Source organism: Ailuropoda melanoleuca, chromosome 6, assembly GCF_002007445.2.
Source record: "Ailuropoda melanoleuca isolate Jingjing chromosome 6, ASM200744v2, whole genome shotgun sequence".
NCBI lineage: Eukaryota > Metazoa > Chordata > Mammalia > Carnivora > Ursidae > Ailuropoda > Ailuropoda melanoleuca.
This window is the reverse complement of record NC_048223.1, coordinates 120255262-120276812: the sequence shown is the minus strand read 5'-3', so window position 1 is coordinate 120276812 and position 21551 is coordinate 120255262. Positions and strand designations below refer to the sequence as shown.

The 21551-nt window shown below is 45.0% G+C and overlaps 1 protein-coding gene across 3 annotated transcripts; it reads left to right on the top strand.

Moving 5' to 3' along the window:
- Positions 1–85: 85 nt before the first annotated feature.
- Positions 86–21191, top strand: NSMCE4A (NSE4 homolog A, SMC5-SMC6 complex component). 3 transcript variants are annotated; one of them, XR_004626289.1, is made up of 12 exons: positions 86–277; positions 443–520; positions 2328–2458; positions 4290–4441; positions 6336–6435; positions 7137–7227; positions 8309–8403; positions 9905–9953; positions 10654–10748; positions 10840–10925; positions 16297–16410; positions 18975–21191. XR_004626289.1 is itself a non-coding variant. In XM_034663377.1 (11 exons), the coding sequence occupies exons 1-10, from the start codon at positions 265–267 to the stop codon at positions 10912–10914; spliced, it is 879 nt and encodes a 292-aa protein (XP_034519268.1). In that variant the 5' UTR covers positions 86–264; the 3' UTR covers positions 10915–10925; positions 16297–21191. The 3 variants fall into 3 exon arrangements, 2 of the variants coding, with proteins under 2 accessions (XP_034519268.1, XP_011229702.1); XM_034663377.1 differs by having other exon boundaries at positions 16297–21191; XM_011231400.3 differs by lacking the exons at positions 16297–16410; positions 18975–21191 and adding an exon at positions 11805–11977 and having other exon boundaries at positions 89–277.
- The last annotated feature ends 360 nt before the right edge of the window (positions 21192–21551 follow it).

Here is a 21551-nt window from a genome sequence, read left to right as displayed (position 1 = left end):
CGGCGGGGCCGGCGCTCAGTCGCCAGGGGGCGGGGGCGGGGGCCAGCGCCACCAGGGAGCTGTCAAATACCAGTGCTCGGGCCGCACCCCGGACCTACCCACTTTGAAACTCGGGGTGGCCCGCCCATCTGTCGGGTGGCGCTGTAGGGGCCTATGTGGCTTGTAAAGTTTGGAAACCAACGTTAGGAGCGCTCCTCAGGGGCTGCAGAAGCGGCGGAGCCCCTTGGGTGAAGGGTAAAGGCAGCCGGGCCCCTTTCAAAGTTAATGCTACTTAAAGGTACTGTCCCCTCTCTCTTTCCGAGCCACTTGGGTTAAGCAGATGGAAATGTGTGAAGTAATCCTCCCTGGGGCCGGGCTTGGCTGGTCTGCGGGGTATCGCTTTGTCAAGGACTCCTTAGTGCCTCATGAGCACGTTGCCCTAACCTTGTATTTTGTTACATAGAAAACCGGGAGGATATACTGAATGCCAGCGACAAATTAACAGAGGTCCTTGAAGAGGCCAACACTCTATTTAATGGAGGTAATTCGTTATTTTATATATGGGAGCTTTTTATGATAAGTTTTAGAGTAATTTTAATTAATATTATATAAGAGCCGAATTATTGACATCAGACAATTCCCACATAGTATAATAGTGCTTTACTAGCGTTGGAAGCTTTTTCATTGTAGTGGTAATACTGCTTTCATTGCACTTAGCCATCCCCTCAGGCCTCCTGAAGGCTTTATGAGACATTCTGGGGGTGCAGCCAGTAGCCTGTTTCAGCAGCCTCCCCCCCAAGGTGGCCCTGTTGCTTGCTCAGGGTGGAGAACTTTGCATGTATTATCTTTTATCTTTCTATGGTATTGACTGCTGTATTCAAGGCTGCATTTGTTGAATAGAACATGATTCTTCGTGTTCTTGGAGGACCAGGAGTTTTATTTCTAGTCATGTCCTGGTATGACTATTGTCCTACCTGCTGCCTGCCTTTAACGTTTTTCTGTCTGCCTGTTCTCAAATGAGTGTCTTTCTACCTCCTCGCCATTCCCCAGTTGGGTCTCCCACTTGTGCTAAATGTTATTTGAATCCTTCCAGAACTGGGGGTTTCCCCTCCACCTGGTTAAATCCCTCCTCCACCGTCCTTAGCTCTGTGTTCTTGTCGCTCCTGGACTCCCAGTCAGTCTCCTCAGGCTCCTCTCGACTCGTTCACTCCCTTGCTGCTTTACTGTGCATCTTACTAGTCCTTGAGCCACCCATCGCCTCCGCTGACTCCACAGGGCCGACTGGGTCAGCTCTTTAAAGCAAAGTTTTTAAAAGCTGGGCCCTGGGAGTTGCTCAGCCAACACAGAATTCTGGATCCTTGGCGTTCATGATTTTAACTCGGTGGAGGCCTCAAAGCCTTCTGTGACAGAGAAGCCTGCGCTTTTCTCTCCAGCCGTGCGGGGAGGCCCAGGAACGAGCCTCCAGCCCCGGCCTCCGCTGCCCTCTCTCCCGCATGGTCACTTCCGCAGCATCGCTCCCGCGGTAAAATGGGAGAAATATGATGTATTCAAACAAAACCAGGAGTCAGCAAGGTCAGCAGCCTGAGGCGGGTTCAGGAAGTGGGGGATCCAGGTGAAAAGGCTCCAGGAGCGAGCCAGTCACTGGTGTTTCTGTATTTGAGCATTGCCACTTTCCCCTCTTTTAGCTCTCTTTCCAGTTTGCCTTTCCAGGTGTTCCCAGAGCACTTTTCCCACCTCCCCTGGCCCCTCAGGCCTGCTCTTAACTCCAAAGGGCCCATCCCTCCCCTCCCCCTCTTCCTCCTCAGTTCCCTGCCCCATCGGCTTCTTGTCTCCCGTTAAAATCTTTTTCTCTCTATAGCTTATCTTAAGTCCTGGGTCCTCTGTCACACGTTTTTGACATCCTAGAGGCTATAGACTTTTGACTTGGTGGCCTGTGCTGCCTCGGGGGGCCAGAGTCCTAGGCTGCCTGCCCAGCCCCCACTGGAACTTCAGTGAGGCTCCCTGACAATTTACTCGTGCTCAGCAAGCCACCCTGCCTTACATGGAGTGGGCCTCCCTTTCGACTTACCTCCACACGGGTGGGAATCTCCTGGGGTCAGAGCAAAGAGCCGGTGTGGGAGAGGAGAGAGGCTTTGTTGAACCCGAGCTGTGAAGAGCTGGTGACTCCAGATTTTGGTGGGCTGGGCAGAGGAGCAAGGCCTTAGAGGGAGATGGGTATGTTTGAAAAAAAAAAAATTTTTTTTTTTTTGGCCCAGTGGGAAATGTCAAGGAGGTAGGGGGCAATTTCAGGAAAAGCCCTGTGAAGAATGGGTATTTCGTAATGTGTATTTTCCTTCTCTTCTGAATAGTGTCCCGAGCAAGAGAAGCAGTCCTGGATGCCCAGTTTCTTGTTTTGGCTTCAGATTTGGGCAAAGAGAAAGCAAAGCAGCTGCGTTCTGACCTGAACTCGTTTGATATGTTAAGATATGTTGAAACTCTAGTAAGTTCAAAGCTACAGAATCTTCACAAAAAATGCTTCATGTCACATATTATATAATTATCTACTTTGCTTAGATCTGTATGCAAATGCTTTCACTTCCTTTTTCCTTTCTGGGGGGTCTTGGGGGGCGTGTCTCAGATTCCTCCAAAGAGATCTCACCAAGTCAAATAATGACAGGAGAGCCCTGTGGAGGAATTTAGGGTGGCAGCTTAGCGGTTTAAAATCTCTTAGCATTCTGAAACTCTGGGTGCCACATTTATTTATAAATGGCCATTTTTTCATTCTCAGGGACCCTGGACTTTTGTCCTGGGCTGGGCAAAACCCACACTGCAGGTGGCAGAGCTCAGCTGGAGAGGAGCTAGGCCTGGTGGGGGGAGGCGGGGCATGTTTTCTTCTGTCCTTGACACTGTCTTGGAACCACATGAATGTGCTTGGGGTTTTGCTTTTTTGTGGGTCTTTTTGTTGTTTTATTCACCTTTCTTTGAATGGTCGTTACCTAAAATTTTTAAACTTTTCCTTGGTCAGTTTACCAAAAAAAGCACAATGAGGCTGACCTTGCATTTTACTATATTGTGGTTGGGTTTTGTTTTGTTTTGTTTTTTCTGTTTTTTGGTTCCACTCTGAGCTAACCTCTGTCCTAGTATTTCTGCTTGAATTTCTGCCTGAATGTTTGTTAAATGGTTATTAAAATGATTTAGTACCAGGAGACCGGCCCAGATAAATTAATTCTTTTGTAAAGGCAGGAGGCAGATGAATTTTCTGTTGTTTTTAAAACCTTAAATGGTTTAAAATTGAAATTTAAAACTTACTTAAATTTAAAACCTTAACATTTTCTCTCTTTTAACGTTTTTATAGTGAGGTATAATGCATTTGGAAAATGCACACTCATGTATAGCTGAATAAATAAAGTGACCATATACTGGGTTATCTTTTTTAAAATTACTGGTATTTATCCAGGTGAGCTGTGTACTTTAACAAATCGAAGTAAATTCCGGAAGCATTAAGGCATTGAATGTCAAACCCTGAATTAACAGCTCTGTTATTGCTGAGTGAAGACCCTCCCAATTATAACAAGTATAGGTACTGTAAAGAAAAGATGGGTAGATTTGACCAGAGAGAAATGGACGCGTCCTCCTACGCATGCGGTGGTGGGGGACGGGGTGACAGGGACGGAGGCTTGCTGACCTTACGTCTCTGATCGGGCTCTTGCAGCCTCTCTTTTCTTCAGAGTTTGATTGCCTTTAATAGGGCCAGGCTTCCGAGGGCTTTTTGATTATTGTTTATGTTTGGTATTATTGTTTTAATTTGATAACTTGTAGACATTTTATAATTTCATAATGTAATCAAGGTACTTTGATTTCCTGTGAGATAGTGTGGGATAAGAGCATTATTAGACTTCTAGCAACGCTTCCCAGGAAGGCAGTGGTAAGATGAGCAATTCTCTTACTCTAGCCACTGCTCTCTGGAGATACTGACACACAAGCTGAGGAAAGGTCTCTAGGAGGTTGGCTAAAAATGAAAATCCGAAAGCCAGCTAAGCTTGCCTGTTCTGTCTTGGAGCCTTTGATTTAGGATGTGATTTCAGATCTGTATGTTGGTACAGCTTTCATAATACTTTGATGGACTAAGGATTCATTCATTCTAGTAATTTCTACCTTTGAAAGTTGGAATTTATATAAAATTATTTGTATAATAAATGTAGCCAACGTGTTAGGGTACCGAACAGGCTTTTGCCTCTGGCCTCTTAAAGTTTAGTGATAGAGATTATTGGATGTGGTGAATGACTGCCTGTGGCTTAACTGGGGTTTTTTGTTTCCCTTCATTTTTGTAGCTGACACATATGGGTGTAAATCCGCTAGAAGCTGAAGAACTCATCCGTGATGAAGATAGTTCTGATTTTGAATTCATAGTCTATGACTCCTGGAAAATATCAGGCAAAACAGCAGAAAACACCTTTAATAAAACCCATACATTCCACTTTCTGTAAGATTATTTTGAAAATCTGATAGACCAGCTATTTGTAAACCTCAAGTTGTTTTTTTATTGTAGGAGCAAGAATTACTTGGTAGGGTGGAGGTGACAATCAGGATGCCGTTGTTTGGAGATTTTTCTAAACTTTGATCGAAAAGCCTGTGAAATCTCGATGTGGTTTGAGCCTCATCCTGCAGAATCTAAGCAGGGACAGCCGCGGGCCAGAACCTCTTACCCGGGACTCTGCTGGGTCCTTTGTTTTCTAGCACATGAGGCTTTGGGTCTGGGGCGTAATGTCTGGCTTTGTTTTGTCATCTTTAACCCTTATCCTGTAGGAGGATGATACCTCTTACGGAGGGTCTCGTAAGAGTCTGCCAGTGTATGGAAAGTGCCATTCGTTGTAATTTCCTGTTGGATGGTCACGGACTTGTACTTGAAGCCTGCTTGAGTCACTCCCACAAACTGCCCAGTTTGTTTTTTGGATGCAACTCTACTTTTGAAACGTTTTTTTCATACTCAATTTAGCTTCCATCTTAATTTCCTAATTCAGTCCTTCTGGAGAAACGAAGAATAGCCCTTACTCGTTCTCCTGTAAGACCTCCTTCAAAGGCATTGGTTGTGTCCCCCAGCAGCCGCTTTCTCTGGGCACCCAGTTGTTTCCTCCTTAAGTGCTTGAGCTCCTGGGCGTCTTTTGATTCCGGTTCCCCCTCCCAAGGCTCCAGAGGGCGGTGGCGCCTCAGTGAGAAGGCTTTGGAGATGCACAGGTGTGGGGCCAGCCATCGGTTTTTAACAAGCCTTCGGCTGACCCAGGGGCCCAGAACCACAGCGTACGCAACAGCGTAAAGATCAGACTTCGTTATAGGATGAAGTCCAAATCTCTGTTCTTTGCTGTTGAGGTCAAGGCTGTGTCGTACATCCCAGGATCCAAATGCAGCCTTGGGCGCTGTGCCTCCCGCTCTCTCATCTAGCACAGCCTGCGTCCACAATGAATCGCTTACAGCTTTGTGCCCTTGTACTTGCTCTTACTTTGGCCTACAGTGTCTTCCCCCGTCTTTTCCATCTGGGAAGGTTTGCTTATCTCCCAGGCCCTAACTTGGAAGCTTCCAGTAACTTCTCCAGACAGAGGTATCCTTGTAAGATCAGAGATCCCAGCCAGATCACTCCCAAGTTGTGGGTAGATCTCTGTCCCCATGCTCTCACGGCGCTTGGACATTACTCTAGCACAGCCCTGCAGGCTCTGCCGAATTCTGTGGAAGTGGACGTGTGTGTGGATTTGGATCTGTCCATCTACACTGCACACTTTGAGCTCCTCAGGAGTCAGGACCACATGGGTCTATGTTCTCGGGGCCTTGGTCTGTGCAGGGTACATCTATTACTGTAGCTTAAGTCTGCACGAGCACTTTTTTTTAGGGGATGTAGAGAGTGCAAACGGAGAAAGAATCCCGTAGCTTCTGTTTGACCTGTTATCCTGAGACAGGTGTGTTCTGTAGTCCCAGGCTGTGAGCCTCTGCCTTGGCACCCCAGCCCAAAGGCTTTGAACCCCCGTGGAGCTGTTTGTTCCCCTTCCCCGCATGTTCGGCCTTCCCACTGATCTGAAGTTGACTTTGCCGAAGAGACCGTAGGCTACCTGGGAAGACCACAGGCATATTAACGGATTATTGCTGAGAGCAGAATAGGAAGGCATTTGAGGGGTTATCTGTGGTTGAGTGAAACTCCCAGGAGTTCTTTGAGACACACAAAGGGAGCAGAGAGGATGTCACAAACCTGACAAGAGTTTTGTCCGATGTCAGTTCGTCTGTCACTGGAACCTGGTCCGAATCTGACCAGTCCGTGGGAACTGCGTCCAGTTAGTGCAATCAGTTTGTTTAAAAAACAAAAAAAGACATGAAAGCATATTTTTCATTAGGTTGGGTTCAATACAAGGAGAGTGTCCTGTGCCAAAGCCACGAAATGATCGTCCAAGGAAAGTTCCCACGACAGAAGAGAAGAAGACAATGCCTGACCAGGTTGGTTTTTTAAAAACACCTCCGGTTATAGGAGCTATGAATACAATATATGGGCAATTTGGCCATCTTTCCAGGCTTTGGGTCTGGAGTCAGATTTGGTTGCTTAACTAATTACTTAAATAATTTCAGCTTTTAAACATTTTATCGAATTAACCCCTTGTCTTAGTTTTAATTCACGTTTGTAGTTTGGATCAGTTCCCCCAAACCAGGGGTTCTCAGCCTCGGCACCATCAACACTGGGGGCTGGAACGTTCTGTGTAGTGAGGCCTGTGCTGCGTGATGAAGGCTGTTCTGTAGTGTCCTTGGCCTCTCCCCACTAGATGCCAGTAGCCTCCTCCCCCTGACCCCCCAGTCGTGACAACCAAAACCGTCTCCAGATATTGGCAGATGTCTGCAGGAGGCAAAAGCACTCCCAGCTGAGAACCGCTGCTCTAAACTGCGCTTTTTGCCTTTTGCTATTTACGTTCAACCTGGAAATGGTTAATTCAGTAATGTTACTCCTCTGTTAAAAAGTCAATATAAAAATGTTACTGAAACTAGAAAATCTTTTTTTTTTTAACTGTAAATTTTAAGACGATTAAAAACTGCTAGCAGTCCGCAGTAAAAGCCATCTTGAGGAGTTTGGTATGTCAGAGAGCAGGCAGCGTGAACGGGCAGGCGAGTAGGTCCGTCTGCTTGGTAAAACGACTTTATATTTTCAGTTAAATGAAATGGAAGAATCTCATCAAGAAGCAACAGAAAAAGAAGTGGAAAGAATTTTAGGATTGTTGCAGACGTATTTTCGAGAAGATCGTAAGTATGATACCAAGTTCATGGTAGAGCCATTTGTATTTATCAGTTAGACACGTATCACTTGCAATGAGAAGTTCTTTTTTAAAAAGCATTTTCAGTTATATAATTGAATCATTTGACTCTTTTGGCATGTACGTTCAATGCAGCTTCTCTCCTTCAGCAATCCTACGTGAGAGTGTTGGCAAAGTAACTTTTCCATTTTTGTTTTTATTTTTTATTTTTTTAAAGATTTTATTTTTATTTATTCGACAGAGATAGACAGCCAGCGAGAGAGGGAACACAAGCAGGGGGAGTGGGAGAGGAAGAAGCAGGCTCATAGCGGAGGAGCCTGATGTGGGGCTCGATCCCATAACACCGGGATCACGCCATGAGCCGAAGGCAGACACCTAACCGCTGTGCCACCCAGGCGCCCCTCCATTTTTGTTTTTAAAAGATGGGATATTTTCTCTGTTACAAAATAAAAGGTGCCAAAGAAGTAAGAAAAATAGAGTCGAGTACCTATTCGCTCGCTCCCCAGGGGCAGCCACCTGTACAACGTGCTTGCGTACTTTCAGGTCTTAGGTTATGTCCGTCACGTAACTACACACAGAAGGAAGTTGGGAACTTTTGTTGTTTTTTTGCTTTTTTTCAAAGCTACTCATAATATACACATTGTTCTGCAACGTGAGTTTTCCACGTTGCGTACAAACAGATCCCCCTTATTCTTTTCAGTGATTCCCATCATATGGCTGTATCATAAATACTTATACAAATCCTCTGTGGGTGGACGACTAAGTTCTTTGTGGCATTTTATTCTTGTGAAACCCACTGCAGTGGGAAATCTCGGTGCACAACCTTGTGCACACGCGCTGATGTATCTATCTGTAGGACAGCTTTTGAGAGGAGGGTTGCCACATCAGCGGGCGTATGTATTTTTAATAGATGTCACATTGCCCCCCAGAAGGGCTGAATCAGTTTTCACTCCCATGTAGGTTGAGTGCCCATTTCTTTCCTCTGCTAACACAAGAGAATATTGGTCTTACTGATTGGCAAAAATCACCTTTCCTGTTTTGATTAACCTTTTTTCCTCTTTTGTCTGTAGCTGATACTCCCATGTCCTTCTTTGACTTTGTGGTTGATCCACATTCTTTCCCCCGAACAGTGGAAAACATCTTTCATGTTTCCTTCATTATAAGGGTAAGATTTAAGATTATTTCTCTTGGGTTTTTTTTTTTTTTTTTTTAATAGCTTTTAAAAGGGTAAAACAGGTGCCTGGGTGGGTTGGTCAGTTAAGCGTCTCTTGATTTCGGCTCAAGTCATGATCTCAGGATCATGAGATGGAGCTCTGAGTTGGGTTCTGCGCTGGACATGGAGCCTGCTTAAGGTTCTCTGTCTGCCCCACGCCGCTCTTGCTCACTTTCTTTCTCAAAAAAAAGGGGTAAATAATAAAAGCTGTGGATGGGAGCTGGCAAAGGTATTTGTGTTAACTGGTATGTATGGTAGACCCATTGTAGCAAAACATTGGCACATGGGCAGAAGAAACTAGCTGAAAATTCGTGTGGGCACCGGGCTCGCTCAGTCGGTGGAGCGTGGGACTCGTAATCTCAGGGTTGTTAGTTTGAGCCCCACGTTGGGTGTAGAAATTACTAAACATAATAAACTTAAAAAAAAATTGTGTGCTTGCTTTTACATTTTAGGAATTATTTACAGAACAAATTGACAAAGTTTGAATGTGGAACTATAGATTAGGTAACAGTGTGGTTCAAATGTTAAATTTCCCAAATTTGATAGTTGTCATGTAAGAAAAGATCTTGTTCTTGTCAAGAAATATACACTCAAAGTATTAAGGAAAGGGAGCAGGTTGTCTACCACTTATTCTCTCATGAAAACTCCTAATACATATGTAGAGAGGGGGAAATAACGTGGCAAAACTTGAACAGATGGTGAAGTTGGAGAAAGAATATATGGGGGGGTCTTACAGCCTTGTAGCTCTTCAATTTGAAATCATTTCAAATTAGAAGTTCAAAAAAAAAAGAAAGAAAGAAAACCCGTACTCAGAAATATACTATGAAAATTTGCTTTTGACTGTCTTTAGTCTTGTAACAGGTTGCACTCCCGCTCATGGAAGATGAATTTGATTTTAACCTCAGGCAAAAGTCTTTTATCAACCAAAATATTTTCTCAGAAATGATAACAAAGGCATATTTTGTCAACAGTAAATGATGAGTTATGCATAATAAAATGCTGAGTGTCCAAAAATATGCATGAATCATATTTAAGAACCAAGCCAGTTTCGGTTTTATTTAGGAGATCCTGATTAGAAACTTGAGGGTAAAGTCTTGTCCACATAATCTCATTATTGTTATGGTACATTTTGATTGTTGGGATATGAAGTTTTCTTTTTCTTTTTCTTTTTTTTTTTTGAGAGGAAAAAGGGGGGAGGGGCAGGGGGGAGAGAATCTCCAGCAGACTCCCCACTGAGCGTGGAGCCCAAAGTGGGGCTCAATCTCATGACCCAGAGATCATGACCTGGGCCGAAATCAAGTCGGACGCTTCTCCGACTACAGTACCCAGGTGCCCCATGGGATATGGAGTTTTCTAATTAAGTAATGTTTTTTTATCCGATGGTTATAGGTTTTGAATCTAATTTTTTAAATCGGCTCTTGAATCTTCATCTAAAATTATGTTTGTGTTTTAGGATGGTTTTGCAAGAATAAAGCTTGACCAAGACCGACTGCCAATAATAGGTAAATGATACTGTGTTAAGAAAAATTAATTTTAGAGAAAATGTGTGTGTTATTCGAGTTCATGAAATGCAGTTTTCTGAATGTAACCGAGTTTGCGTTTTAGGTAACTTTTACAATGCCGTATCTTGCTCAACTAACTGAAATACCGCAAACACAGTCATCATTTAAAACCAGGGGGTTCATCTGTATCATCGACTCAGCTACTGAATTTACTGCCATAAAAATTAACAAGTCCCTCCAATCTTAATCGAGACTGTAATTATAGTTACTATTGTACTTTCCTCCCTTCTGTTTTTCCCTGAAGCTACCTCTGTCTCCTCTCCTTGAGAGAATCTTCCGTAGTTGAATAATTTCACCGTCTCAGTGAGTCCTTTCTTTCTAAGTTCCTCTGTAGAGAGTCGAGTACTGTCATTGCCCTGATCGGACTCACTGGGGCTCAGCTCTGAGCTCGGTAGGTAGATGTGCAGAGGTTTTCACAATGGCCACGTGTAACTCTACTACGGGAGGTATTTTTGTTAATGGAAGCGAATGGATGACTTGCTACCGTAATAACACTATAACATGTCAGTGGTGCACGGATCCTAATAAATGTGTCATATTATAAGTGTCTTTTTCATACAGGTTCATTCCTTCTCATCAGTTTCTGTTCAGAGTATCTTTTGAGATTTGATAACCTTTGAAAACTTTGTCTTTCAAACAGAGCCTGTTAATATTAATGAAGAAAGTGAGGGAATTGACCAAAACACCCAAATTAGGAATCAAGGAATTATAGCTTTGAGTTACCGTGACTGGGAGGTAAATCTCCGCACGTTGCCCCAGGGGTGGTTCTGCCTCCCACGTCATTTGTTTTAAAGGCAGTCCCCAAATGTTGTTTGTTCTCTACCAGGAGATCGTGAAGACCTTTGAGATCTCAGAGCCTGTGATCGCGTCAGGCCAGAGCCAGCAGAGACTGAGCACTTGACGCCGGCAGAGGTAATATTTCCAATGTGTTATTAAATGTTAATTCGTGTTCCAGACCATCTTCCTTTTTCACATTCTGGTGAAATTGGGATTTGCTTCCCTCTAGTGCCCCATTCTTAGAACTGTGTGTGCCGGGGAGAAAGGCCGCGCTGGGCCCAATGGCTGCAAGTCCCCTTCCTTCCGATCACTGCAGTTGTTCTAAAACTTGTGGTTGAAAGAGGCAGAGCAGGAATTGATAAACTAGATAAGTGGGATATTGAACCCTCCCATCAGCTGTGTTCACCGTCCGATTCAATTTGCTCATTTTACAACTAGGAAGTAGAAAAGGTGGATTAGGACAGAATTACCTGGCATGATGTCAGTAAATGGGCATTTCTGAAATCAGAGTTATGCTGTGAAACACTTACTCATTTTTATGAAGGAGAACATGCTAGAAGGAAATCTTCGTGATGATCGGGCATTTGCCGTGGGTGGGAGTCAAGAGGCCTGGATTCTGTTTGCTCCGTCCCCTTGGTTTAACATCGCTGAGCATTATCACTTAAGCTCACTCAGCTTCATTTTGTTTTCTACATCTACCTGAAAAATGGGGGCATTTTGAATTAGATCATTAAGGGTTTTTTTTTTTTAGCTCAAATTTTCTATAATTTTGAGAGTTTATAATTAGCTTCTAATACTTAATGTACACTCTTAAAATGCACCTGAATTAACTGAGCTGCTCTTGTTCCAAGATAACTGAGCGAAAATGAGCAGACATAAGGTATATAATGAGTGGGCTGGGGCCCTGCTCACAGAGAAAGGACTAGTTGTTAGGTCCTCTTTATGTATCTCAAGTGAACTTTGATTCGTTTTATCATTTATAAACTGTTAACCAGCTATTTTTCCCTCTCTCAGGACTCACATGGATAGTGAAATCCAAGAAGGAAAGCAGCGTGCATTGTATATACTGTATGATTCAACCTTTTTAAAGACAGATTGTTTTTAGTAAAATGTAGCTTTTGATAGTTCATGAATTTGTCATGGTTGTCTTTGATTAAAGGAGATTCACTGCCATATTCACAAATAATTGTAGTTACTCTTTATTTTCCCCATCATGCCAGAGTTTGTCTTTTCTCCAGTCCTGTCCTATTGAAACTTTTTTAGTTAGGTGCTTATGGCCTACACATCATTATGGTTCTTTTTACATTTCTTTAGTTGCAAAGTTAGCTGGTCAAGTCTATAAATCTTAGGTTGAACTGTATGAAATTGTTGTTTTTGTAGGTAAAACACAGTCACATATCAGCAATTTTATATGATGCGGCCTGTGATTTACTCGCAGGAAGCTCTTCAGTCCTCTGCCAGGCGAAGCTGGACAGCTGTCCCCGGCAGCGCCCAGCATCAGTCCTCTCTGCACACACAGCAGAGGAAAACTGGCCAGCGGGGTGCATGGTGCTACTCCCAAGCTTCCCATCTTTGCTGGCCCTTCAGGTCTGGCCTTGGGTATGTTCTCGCCCCTCACTGGTTCCCTTTCCCACTCCCCAGCTTTCTACATCCTCCTCTGGGTCCCAGCCCTGCTGGTGCTTGGGTGTGTCTGCTACCCTCCATACTAGCACTTTCCCTTCAACCACAGTTCTCTATCGTAACACAACTGTCATGACCCTTAGTTACCGTCCCGTCTCTTCTTCGAACAGGGATCGCTTGCGCTCTCCCTTTCTGGCCGTCCTGGCACCTGGGCAGTGGGGCACCTCCCTTCCCAGCATTCCCCAGAGGCTGTTTTAGGACAAATTGGTGATCCCCCCCAAATAGTTCCATCCCAGGGTTAAATACTAGTGCATTTGACACTTAAAAATCCACTCCTGGAGGAGCGCCCAGGTGGCTTAGTCGGTTAAGCGTCTGACTCTTGATTTCGGTTCAGGTCACGATCTCAGGGTCCTGGGATCGAGCCCTGCGTCCGGCTTCATGCTTCATGTAGTCTGCTTGTCCCTCTCTGTCCCCCTGCTTGCTTGCTCACGTGCTTGCTCGCTCGCTCTCAAATAAATAAATGAAATCTTTCTGTCCCTGGAAAGCTGTATGTCGTCCTGTCCGGTGCTTTCCCTGCTTCTCCTCGCCTGTCTTACCCTCCTGAGTTCTACTACATCCATATCCCGAACATTCCCCCAACTTTGACTCCACTCTGAAAAGCTACAGGCACACGTGATCAATGGCTCACAGGCAGCATAGGGGCTGTTTTAAACATATGTACAAAATAGCTCCCAGATCTGTCCTCCCTTAATCCCTATAGGGGTATTTCTACTACGTTATTTCCTCCAAAGAAACCTAGGATTTCTTTTCCCTTTTCCTGCACAGCCCCTACCTTAATCAGCCATGACATCCCATCTGGTGTCTTGGTTCTCTCCATCCTGCCCAGATTTCTGCCACAGACTCCTGTCTGGCATCCCCGCCTCCTGTCTGCCCTTCGCATCCCCTCCACATCTTCAAAACCACTTGTCAGTTCTCAGTGACTGCCCACTGCCTTCGAGACTTGAAAGACCTGAGCTGGCAGACCCGTGGAGGCCTTACCTGATCAGGCTCCCCGCCTTCACCCGGGCTCACCTCCCCCTCTAAGCTCCGGCTTTCTCTTCCATTTTGGTTGAACTTCACATTCTGTGTCATTAACCCATTTAAAGTGAACAATTCATTGTTTCTCAGGCTGTTCACAGGGCTCTATAACCACCACAACCTGATGGAGAACATTCTTTTTTTTTTTTTTTTAAAGATTTTATTTATTTATTCGACAGAGATAGAGACAGCCAGCGAGAGAGGGAACACAGCAGGGGGAGTGGGAGAGGAAGAAGCAGGCTCATAGCGGAGGAGCCTGATGTGGGGCTCGATCCCATAACGCCAGGATCACGCCCTGAGCTGAAGACAGACGCTTAACCGCTGTGCCACCCAGGCGCCCCTGATGGAGAACATTCTTGTCCCCAACCAGTGGCAGTCACCATTCCTCAGCCATCTCCTCACCTCTTTGCCCCAACCAATAACCTACTTTCTGTCAAAAGTTGCCTATTCTGGACACTTCACATTAATGGAATCACACATGTGGCCTTAACATTACAATTTTTCAAGCACATCTGTTTAGAGTTGCCTTCCTCTCTCCCTTTCGTTCGCCTGCCTTCTACTTGCATCAAACTCGGCTCATATTAGAAACGTAAGAGGAGCTGGGTGGCACCAGTCAGTCTTGTTTTCAGTGCAGGTCATGATCTCAGGGCCATGAGATCGAGCCTCACATCAGGCTCCATGCTCAGTGTGGAGTCTGAGATTATCCTCCTCTCTCTGCCCCACCTGTTTATGTTCTCTCTTTCTCAAATAAAAAAAAAAAAAAAAAGGGACAACCTTTGGCAAAGTGTCATAGCTGTCACTTGGCATTTTGTACCTTTCCATAATGATTTGAGTTTTCTAACCATGCACTTTTTCATTATTTTTAAGAAGTATTGGGCACGTGGGTGGCTAGTCGGTTAAGCATCTACCTTCGGCTTAGGTCATGATCCCAGGGTGCTGGGATGGAGCCCCAAGTCGTGCTCTCTGCTCAGCAGAGACTCTGTTTCTCCCTCGGCCCCTCCACTTGCTAGTGCATGCTCTCTCTCTCTCTCACTCAAGTAAATAAATCTCAAAAAGTATCAACAGAAGTTATCTGGGCAGGGAGATTATGGGCCACTTTTTCTTCTTTAAACTTCTGAATCAGAGGGGCACCTGGCTGGCTCAGTAGGGAGAGCATGCGACTCTTGATCAAACTCTTGACCTCAGGGTCGATCTCAGAGTGGTGAGTTCAAGACCCATGTTGGGCATGCAGCCTACTTTAAAAAAAAAAAATTGTAAACTTCTGAATAGGAAAAAACAACTAATACATGTTACCATTTAAATATCAAACACATGTAATATTCCCCAAAGTCTTTCTTTTGCTCTAGAACTTCTAATAGCACCCGGTTCTTACCTCAGTTACCCTGTTTGTGCTTGTAATGTGGTTTGCCCATGTTTTCCAGTGGAGTTTCCCTAGGGCCCAGGTGTGCCTTATTTCCGGGCTGATGGGTCCAGGCCTTGCTGTCTTAACTGCCCTGCCCAAGGACTTCTCAGCAGGGTGGGTGTTCTCAGGCTGGCATTGCCCATAAGCTGCGCTACTCTGCAGTCCGTATTCTCCCGCCAGTGTTTCATAGCACAGTGCTGGGCATGTGCTGCTTTGACTTCTGTCTCTCCAAGTCCATTGTAAGCTCCTGGAGGGGCTAAATCCTAGAGTCTTGGGTCTCTCTCAGGGCTAAGGCTTAGGCTTCTGACATCCTATGAAATTCTAGGTGCACTGGAGAATACAAGACAATGTGTTGTCTGCATATAATTGCAACAGGCTTTTAAACCCTCAGTCTATATTTACTTCTGCAGAGACGGAGCCAGTTCTCTTTAGTCAAGATCAACTCAGGAGCTATGGAATTGTTGGTTTCTTTGTATAAAAATATTTGTTTCGGGGCGCCTGAGTGGCTCAGTCATTAGCGTTTGCCTTCGGCTCAGGGCGTGATCTCAGAGTCCTGGGATCGAGCCCATCAGGCTCCTCCACTGGGAGCCTGCTTCTTCCTCTCCCACTCCCCCTACTTGTGTTCCCTCTCTCGCTGGCTGTCTCTCTCTCTGTCAAATAAATAAATAAAATCTTAAAAAAAAATACTTGTTTCGTTTTTATGAGCAGTGTTAACATAAAAGACAATGGATAGGATAATGAAGGATAGATGTGTATGGTAGACTTTTCAGAGCCTTAGAATAGATTAAAAGATGGCTACAAGTTTCTTGGAGAGGAAGAGTCTGTTTCCTCCCCTACCCCCCACCTTGAGTCTGGGCTGATCTTGGTGACTTGTTTGAGCCACAGAATATGGCAGAAGTGATGTTCTGGGGCTGCGGAGGCTAGATCAAAAGAACACTTGTGGAGTCTGACAGGTCACCAGAGCCCTAGTCACCTTGTAATAAGGCCAGAAACCACGTGGAGAGAGGAGATGGGGACCGGGACCAGCAAAGCCCAGCCTTCTAGTCAACCCCAAGGGCACACGGTCTGTACCCTCTAGTCCAGCTGTCACCTGAATATCCCCAAGCAGCTCTGGCTGTGGGGGACGGGGGAGAAAAATTGCTCAGCCAAGCTCTGCCTGAATTCCTGATATGGAATTGTGAGATATAACAAAATAGTGGTGGTTTTAAGTCACTAAGTTCTGGATACTTATGCAGATAGCTGAAACAAACACTCGGTTTAACTTTTTTCCCCTCCAAGTTTGATGCAAACACAGAAACACAATTCGGGGGTATGGGATTTTACTGCGCTGACAGTTGTCAAAGTATGCCAGGCTGAAAAAGAAATACAATAATCCAGAAAAATAACTTAAACTTTATTTTTTTCTAGTTGACTTCTCAAAAATGGTGGCATACTCAAGAGCTCTCGTCGGAGTGGCTTTTTTACATTATCTTCCTTTCTGGACTTTTCCATTTGGATGGTTACTTCTATGAGTGCTTCCTGGTAAGGCTGGGCAATCGGGTAGGCTGTGATCTGTTCGAATTCTTTCTCTTCCTCCTTGTGCGTTGCAGGCCTGTGGAGAGGAGGAGCAGGGGAAGACATCTTCCAAGCACGCAGTCTCTCGCTTCTCTGCTCCGTGAGCTCTCTCCCCCGAATCATTTGGTCCTGATGCCCCTTGATCTGTTCCTTTGCCCAGGCTGCCCTGTGCTTTTTGGTCTTAGCTTTGTGGGTTTTCTGGATAGTTTCAGTCTTTTCCTCCTTCCGTAGGGTTAATATTTTGGGGAAGACTGTTTCACTCGGAATCCTTTGAGGGAGGAGCCGATACTTGTGATCTCTGAGGCCTCGGGCCCGTTCGGCTCGGTATATGTGCTTCTCTATGTGGTCCAGCTCCCTCTCAGACACTAAACAGTCCCATTTTTTAGCATCTCCTGTTTTTTCACTTTGTGGTCTCTCTCTCTATTTTAATTTCCCACCTTGGAACCATCGTGTATCTCCACGCTTCTCCCAGCATCATTTCTTGATGTCGTCGATAGTAGTATGCCTCTGCTTTGGCAAACCGGAAGTCAAAAGACACGGCTTTGAGCTGATGGAGTGTTTCATTCTCCTGCTGAGACTTTTGGAGCAAAACTTCCTCACTTTTGAAGAATGGACATCACCTAAACTCTTGTCAGAGGGAAGTATTAGAAGATTTTTAAGTTAGACGTCCTCTGTTCAGGCCATGACATAGATCAGAAGTGGCTAGAAGCTCTGCCTGGCACTCTGACACCATGTCCCTGATGGGGGGCCTCTTAGCCACATTCCCCGGCTTTCTCTTAAACCTCCCACACTCCCCTCCCCCAGGGTCCCCTTCCGGTTGAAGAGTTCGCCTTAGACTTCCTTGAGAAAACAGAAGCACTCAGGCAGGAACGCCCTCCTCTGCCCAGTGCCAGAACCACCACACTGCATCGACCCTGGACTCGGCCTTTACAACAGGAACATTGCCCCTTTGTCTATCAAAAGCCAGTTCTCCCACCTGTCCTCATGAAGCTTCAGGAACTTCAATTTGCAATTACCAAATTCTCTTTCCTGCTCCATCGAAATTTCCCCTGTACCGGATCACTCCCGTCAGCATAAAAATATGTTCCAGTATATACATATATCATCTTTAAACAGAAAAGGAAAATGTTTCCTTTGCCGCACATCCCATCTTGGCTCCCTTTCCCTGTGTGTCATGAAGCAGACACCTAGAACCCCTCTCCTCTTCCCTACCTCCCAGTTCCCCCTCGGTCCTCCTCGGTTGGCTTTCCATGACCCCACTGCCCCCAGACTGCTCTCATCTAGGTCATGAGGGATCTCCATAGCAACAAATTCAGGGGTCTTGTCTCTGTTCCTGTCATACTTGACCTCAGCAGCATTTTACAGAGTTGAGTACTTTACTTTCCTCTGGCTTCCAGTCTGTGGCCAAGGGCATGTGACCAAGGCTATCTTGGACCCCCCTAGACTGTTTCAGCCATTAGCCGAATATCCCCAGGTGACTGAACAGCCCTTATTCTCTTCCTACCTCATGGCCACACCCTGCCACCTACTTTGCTGGTTCTGTCTTTAAAATGTAATGCAAGAAAATACAACAGAAATTGTCACTTAAGATGAGCATAGTCTCATTTAGACTTTCTTGGACAAGGACAGTCTCAGTCACTCAACAAGGTGACCTACCATGTGTCAGGGACTGCTCTAGAGGGGGCAAGAAGGGGTGAGCAAGACCGTTGAGGCATACGAGACTGCCCTGTACTCAACTCTCAACTTCACCGCTAGATACAATCTACTTAACATCTCCACTTGACTCTTCTTCCAAAGTGTTTCCTTCTCTTTCCCCCTTCTCAGTCCTGTCCCCACTAACTTCAAAATGTCCCCAGCCTAGGGTAGCAGCCTAGGTAGCTTCCCTGAATCCACGCTTCTCTCTCTCTGCCACAGCCCCATCGGACCATGCACACAGCAACTGGAGTGATCTTTGTGTCACACAAATCTGAGCATGTCCCTTCCCTGCACTGAAACCTAGGATAGTGTCCTGCTGCTTTTAGGAGAAAATCCCAAATCCCAGTATGGCTTTCATAATTTCGCTCCTGACTGCCTTTCAGCTCGACTGCTTGCCCACTCTGCTGCAGCCACCCTGACTTTTCTGTTCTTCAAAAACTGTATTGTCTTTGCCATCTGAGTATTTTCACATATTCCTCCTTCATATACTCCCAAACGCACAATATAGCAACTCTGACTACAATGCTAACGTAACTTAATTTTTAGCTTAAATGTTACTTCCTCAGACCTTCCACGTATTCAATAAAATAAAATCCCATCCCATCTTTCACGACCCTTATCACAATCTTTCACCCTCACTTGCCTCTGCCCTGTGGTGGCACAAGCGATGTTTGTATTGTTCAGTGCTGTCCAGCCGGAACCAAGTCTAACGGACGAAGCCCTCTGGCTTGAAATACTCAGGCCCTTTCTGCCTTGGGAAGAAACTTTTTATGATGGTATTACTGGCTCCAAAGTTCATGGTAAATATATTTCCTCACCTTAATCTTCTTTTCTAGTGGGGACTGGGAACCCACTGGAATCCGAGGGTCCTGAGTGTTTTTGGCCCAGGCCAATCTGGAAGATTAAAAAGAGAAATCACACTAGGATTTGGAGAAAGTTTTCAGAAAACATGGCCCTGGTGCAAAATGAGGTAGGGAGTTGATTTGGGACTCACTTTTCACACACTTGTCACACTCTTTTCAATAGCAAGAGGTATTTCTCTGGGCCGATAGTAATAGGCAGGACTACGGCTAACTTGTAGCATTCCTTGAAGCAAGGAAGGAATGCTCTCTGATAAAAGTATGAACAAAGAGCCCTATTGAGTTTGAGGTTGAGACTAACAGAAATACCCTTACTTTAACACTGGACTGGGGGAGGCTGAGTTGCTATTTCAAATTCCAGAAACCACTGCTTGTATAATTTTTGGTAGAACAAAGAACCTTACCATTGATAAGAAAATAAGCTCTCAAAGCTGGTTAGTCCCTTTTAAGTTCAGTTATGCATAAAATTATATAGTACAACGTATAAGCTACTGTTAATTTCCAACAGCAGCTAACTGTAACATATTTCATGATTCTTGTCAAAGGTTTATATTTTAGATAGATGGCAAGAAAGTTTTTGGTTTTTTTTTTTTTAAATCTAATGCAGAAAACTACAGCCGAGAAATCTGCAGTCACATTTAGGTATCCTGGAGAACTCTTATTTCTTAACCTGCTTAGTTAGCAAATAGGTTCGGTGTTTAGTAACCTGGGTTGTAAATATTCTGTTTCCCTGAGTTCTCTTTGCAGCAAAAGAGGATTTTATAATATAGACTGATAAAAAACAAAACTATAATTACCGTGTAAGTAGAACTAATTTCTGAAACAGACTCCTACTTCTGCTTTCATGTTTTTCTTTCCTAAGAGGTTCTTACATGATCTCCATAACAGCATCTACTGAGCTTACTATATGCTGGGTGATGTGCTGAGGCCTTAAGTGGGCCCTTTCACTTCGTCTCCCAAACAGTCCATGAAGGAGGCACTCATCAGGCCTCGCTGCAAAGACAACCGAGGCCAGAGAGCTTCCGTGACTCGTCAGTTTCAGAGGCAGGATGTGCGCCTGCGCGACTCCAGAGCCCATCATTTTCGTTCCTGTGCTACACTTGTTCGCAGGTAAATGAACGTTCTCCTGCGTTTAACTCAAAATGGAAGGAAATGACACCTACTGTTCTTCCGCACTCAGATCCAACCATTCTGAGTCTGTCACCAGAGGACGGCGTGAGGATGGGGTCCGCGCTGCCAGTCGGTCCTTCCGTGGGCTCCCCCAGCACCCTCCCCGCCCGGCATCCGTGGCCGCCCCTCCAGTAGCTATCCGCTGCGGATCTTCCGTGTCCTTCTTCTTTGCCAGTGCCCTATCCATCGCCAGCTTTGCGAACAATATGCTTGCTTCTTCCCCCCCCCCCCCGCCAGCGTCCGCTTTCGCAGCGCTGGGCCCCATTCTCTCATTCTCCGTGGTGCAAAGGTCCTGTTCTCCAGCCAGCGCCTTCCCGGCCCTCTTTCCGCTCGCCACTGCTCATCCTTCAGGAGGGCTTCGGTTGATTTCTACGGCAACCAGAGGCAGTCACAAGCTTCTGTATGTGTCATCACCATCCTAGACTGAGACTACTGTGAGGTGGTAGGTGAAGACATCGTCTGGCTGGTAGGGAATGCACTCCAGTGTGAGCTGGGCTGAATGGCGGCAGAGAGAAAGTGTGAGGGGCTGGGTTTCACGGATACCGACAGCCCTTCTCGGTGCAGCTGGAGAAAGCATCTTCCAAGGCAACGGGAGCGTCTTTGTCATTTTTGTTTGTTTGGATATTTTTTTTGGGGGGGGAATATATATTATGTATCTTCCATAGACATGTAATCAGTAGACAGCCGGGGATGGGGGATCCTGCACGCACAGTCCCAGTAGCTGGCGGAGGGTGGACGGCTGTGCAGGTGGCCTGGTCACGTGGTCTCACCATCACTCAGCTGGTGCGTCACTCCGCCAAATGCTGCTGCAAAATGGAGGTTTTGAGCTCCTCTTTAATCTACTTTTAGCCACATATTTAATAATGTTCATAACTGGTCATTACTTAAGGATAAAAAAGCAGACAATACACCAATGTCAAAATACAAATTAATGAAATGATTCTGCATATTCAAGACACTTGTCACCATATATTTAAGCTGCGGATGTCCAAATAAAGTCCTCATTGTTTCTACTTCTCGAAATATCTCTACTTCTTAAAATGTGAAAAGAGAAAATACAGGGATTAATTACAACCTGGTTTCTTACCTATTAAAAATAAAACGTATCCTTCCCCAAATATGCTGTATGCAAAGATGTGCTTGACACCACAGCCCTGAACTCACTCAGAAATTAAACAATTAGGAAAGTAAATATGGGTATTTTATCAAAAACCAAAGAATTTTGAACAGCAAGTCATGACAGTGATTTCTGTCGATTTTCATACCAAAACCTTGAATTACATTACAACCTACATTTTAATATTCACAAGATACCATTTTAACACTGATAAAATGTCATGTCACTCAGATATAAAACTCATGTGCTATTAGTTCAGCTAAAAT

What these genes read in the sequence shown, in the direction of transcription:
- NSMCE4A (XM_034663377.1), top strand. An exon ending in AGAAGACAATGCCTGACCAG is followed by an intron (nt 6,436 to 7,136) that starts GTTGGTTTTTTA and finishes TTATATTTTCAG; the next exon opens with TTAAATGAAATGGAAGAATC. An exon ending in TGAGTTACCGTGACTGGGAG is followed by an intron (nt 10,749 to 10,839) that starts GTAAATCTCCGC and finishes GTTCTCTACCAG; the next exon opens with GAGATCGTGAAGACCTTTGA.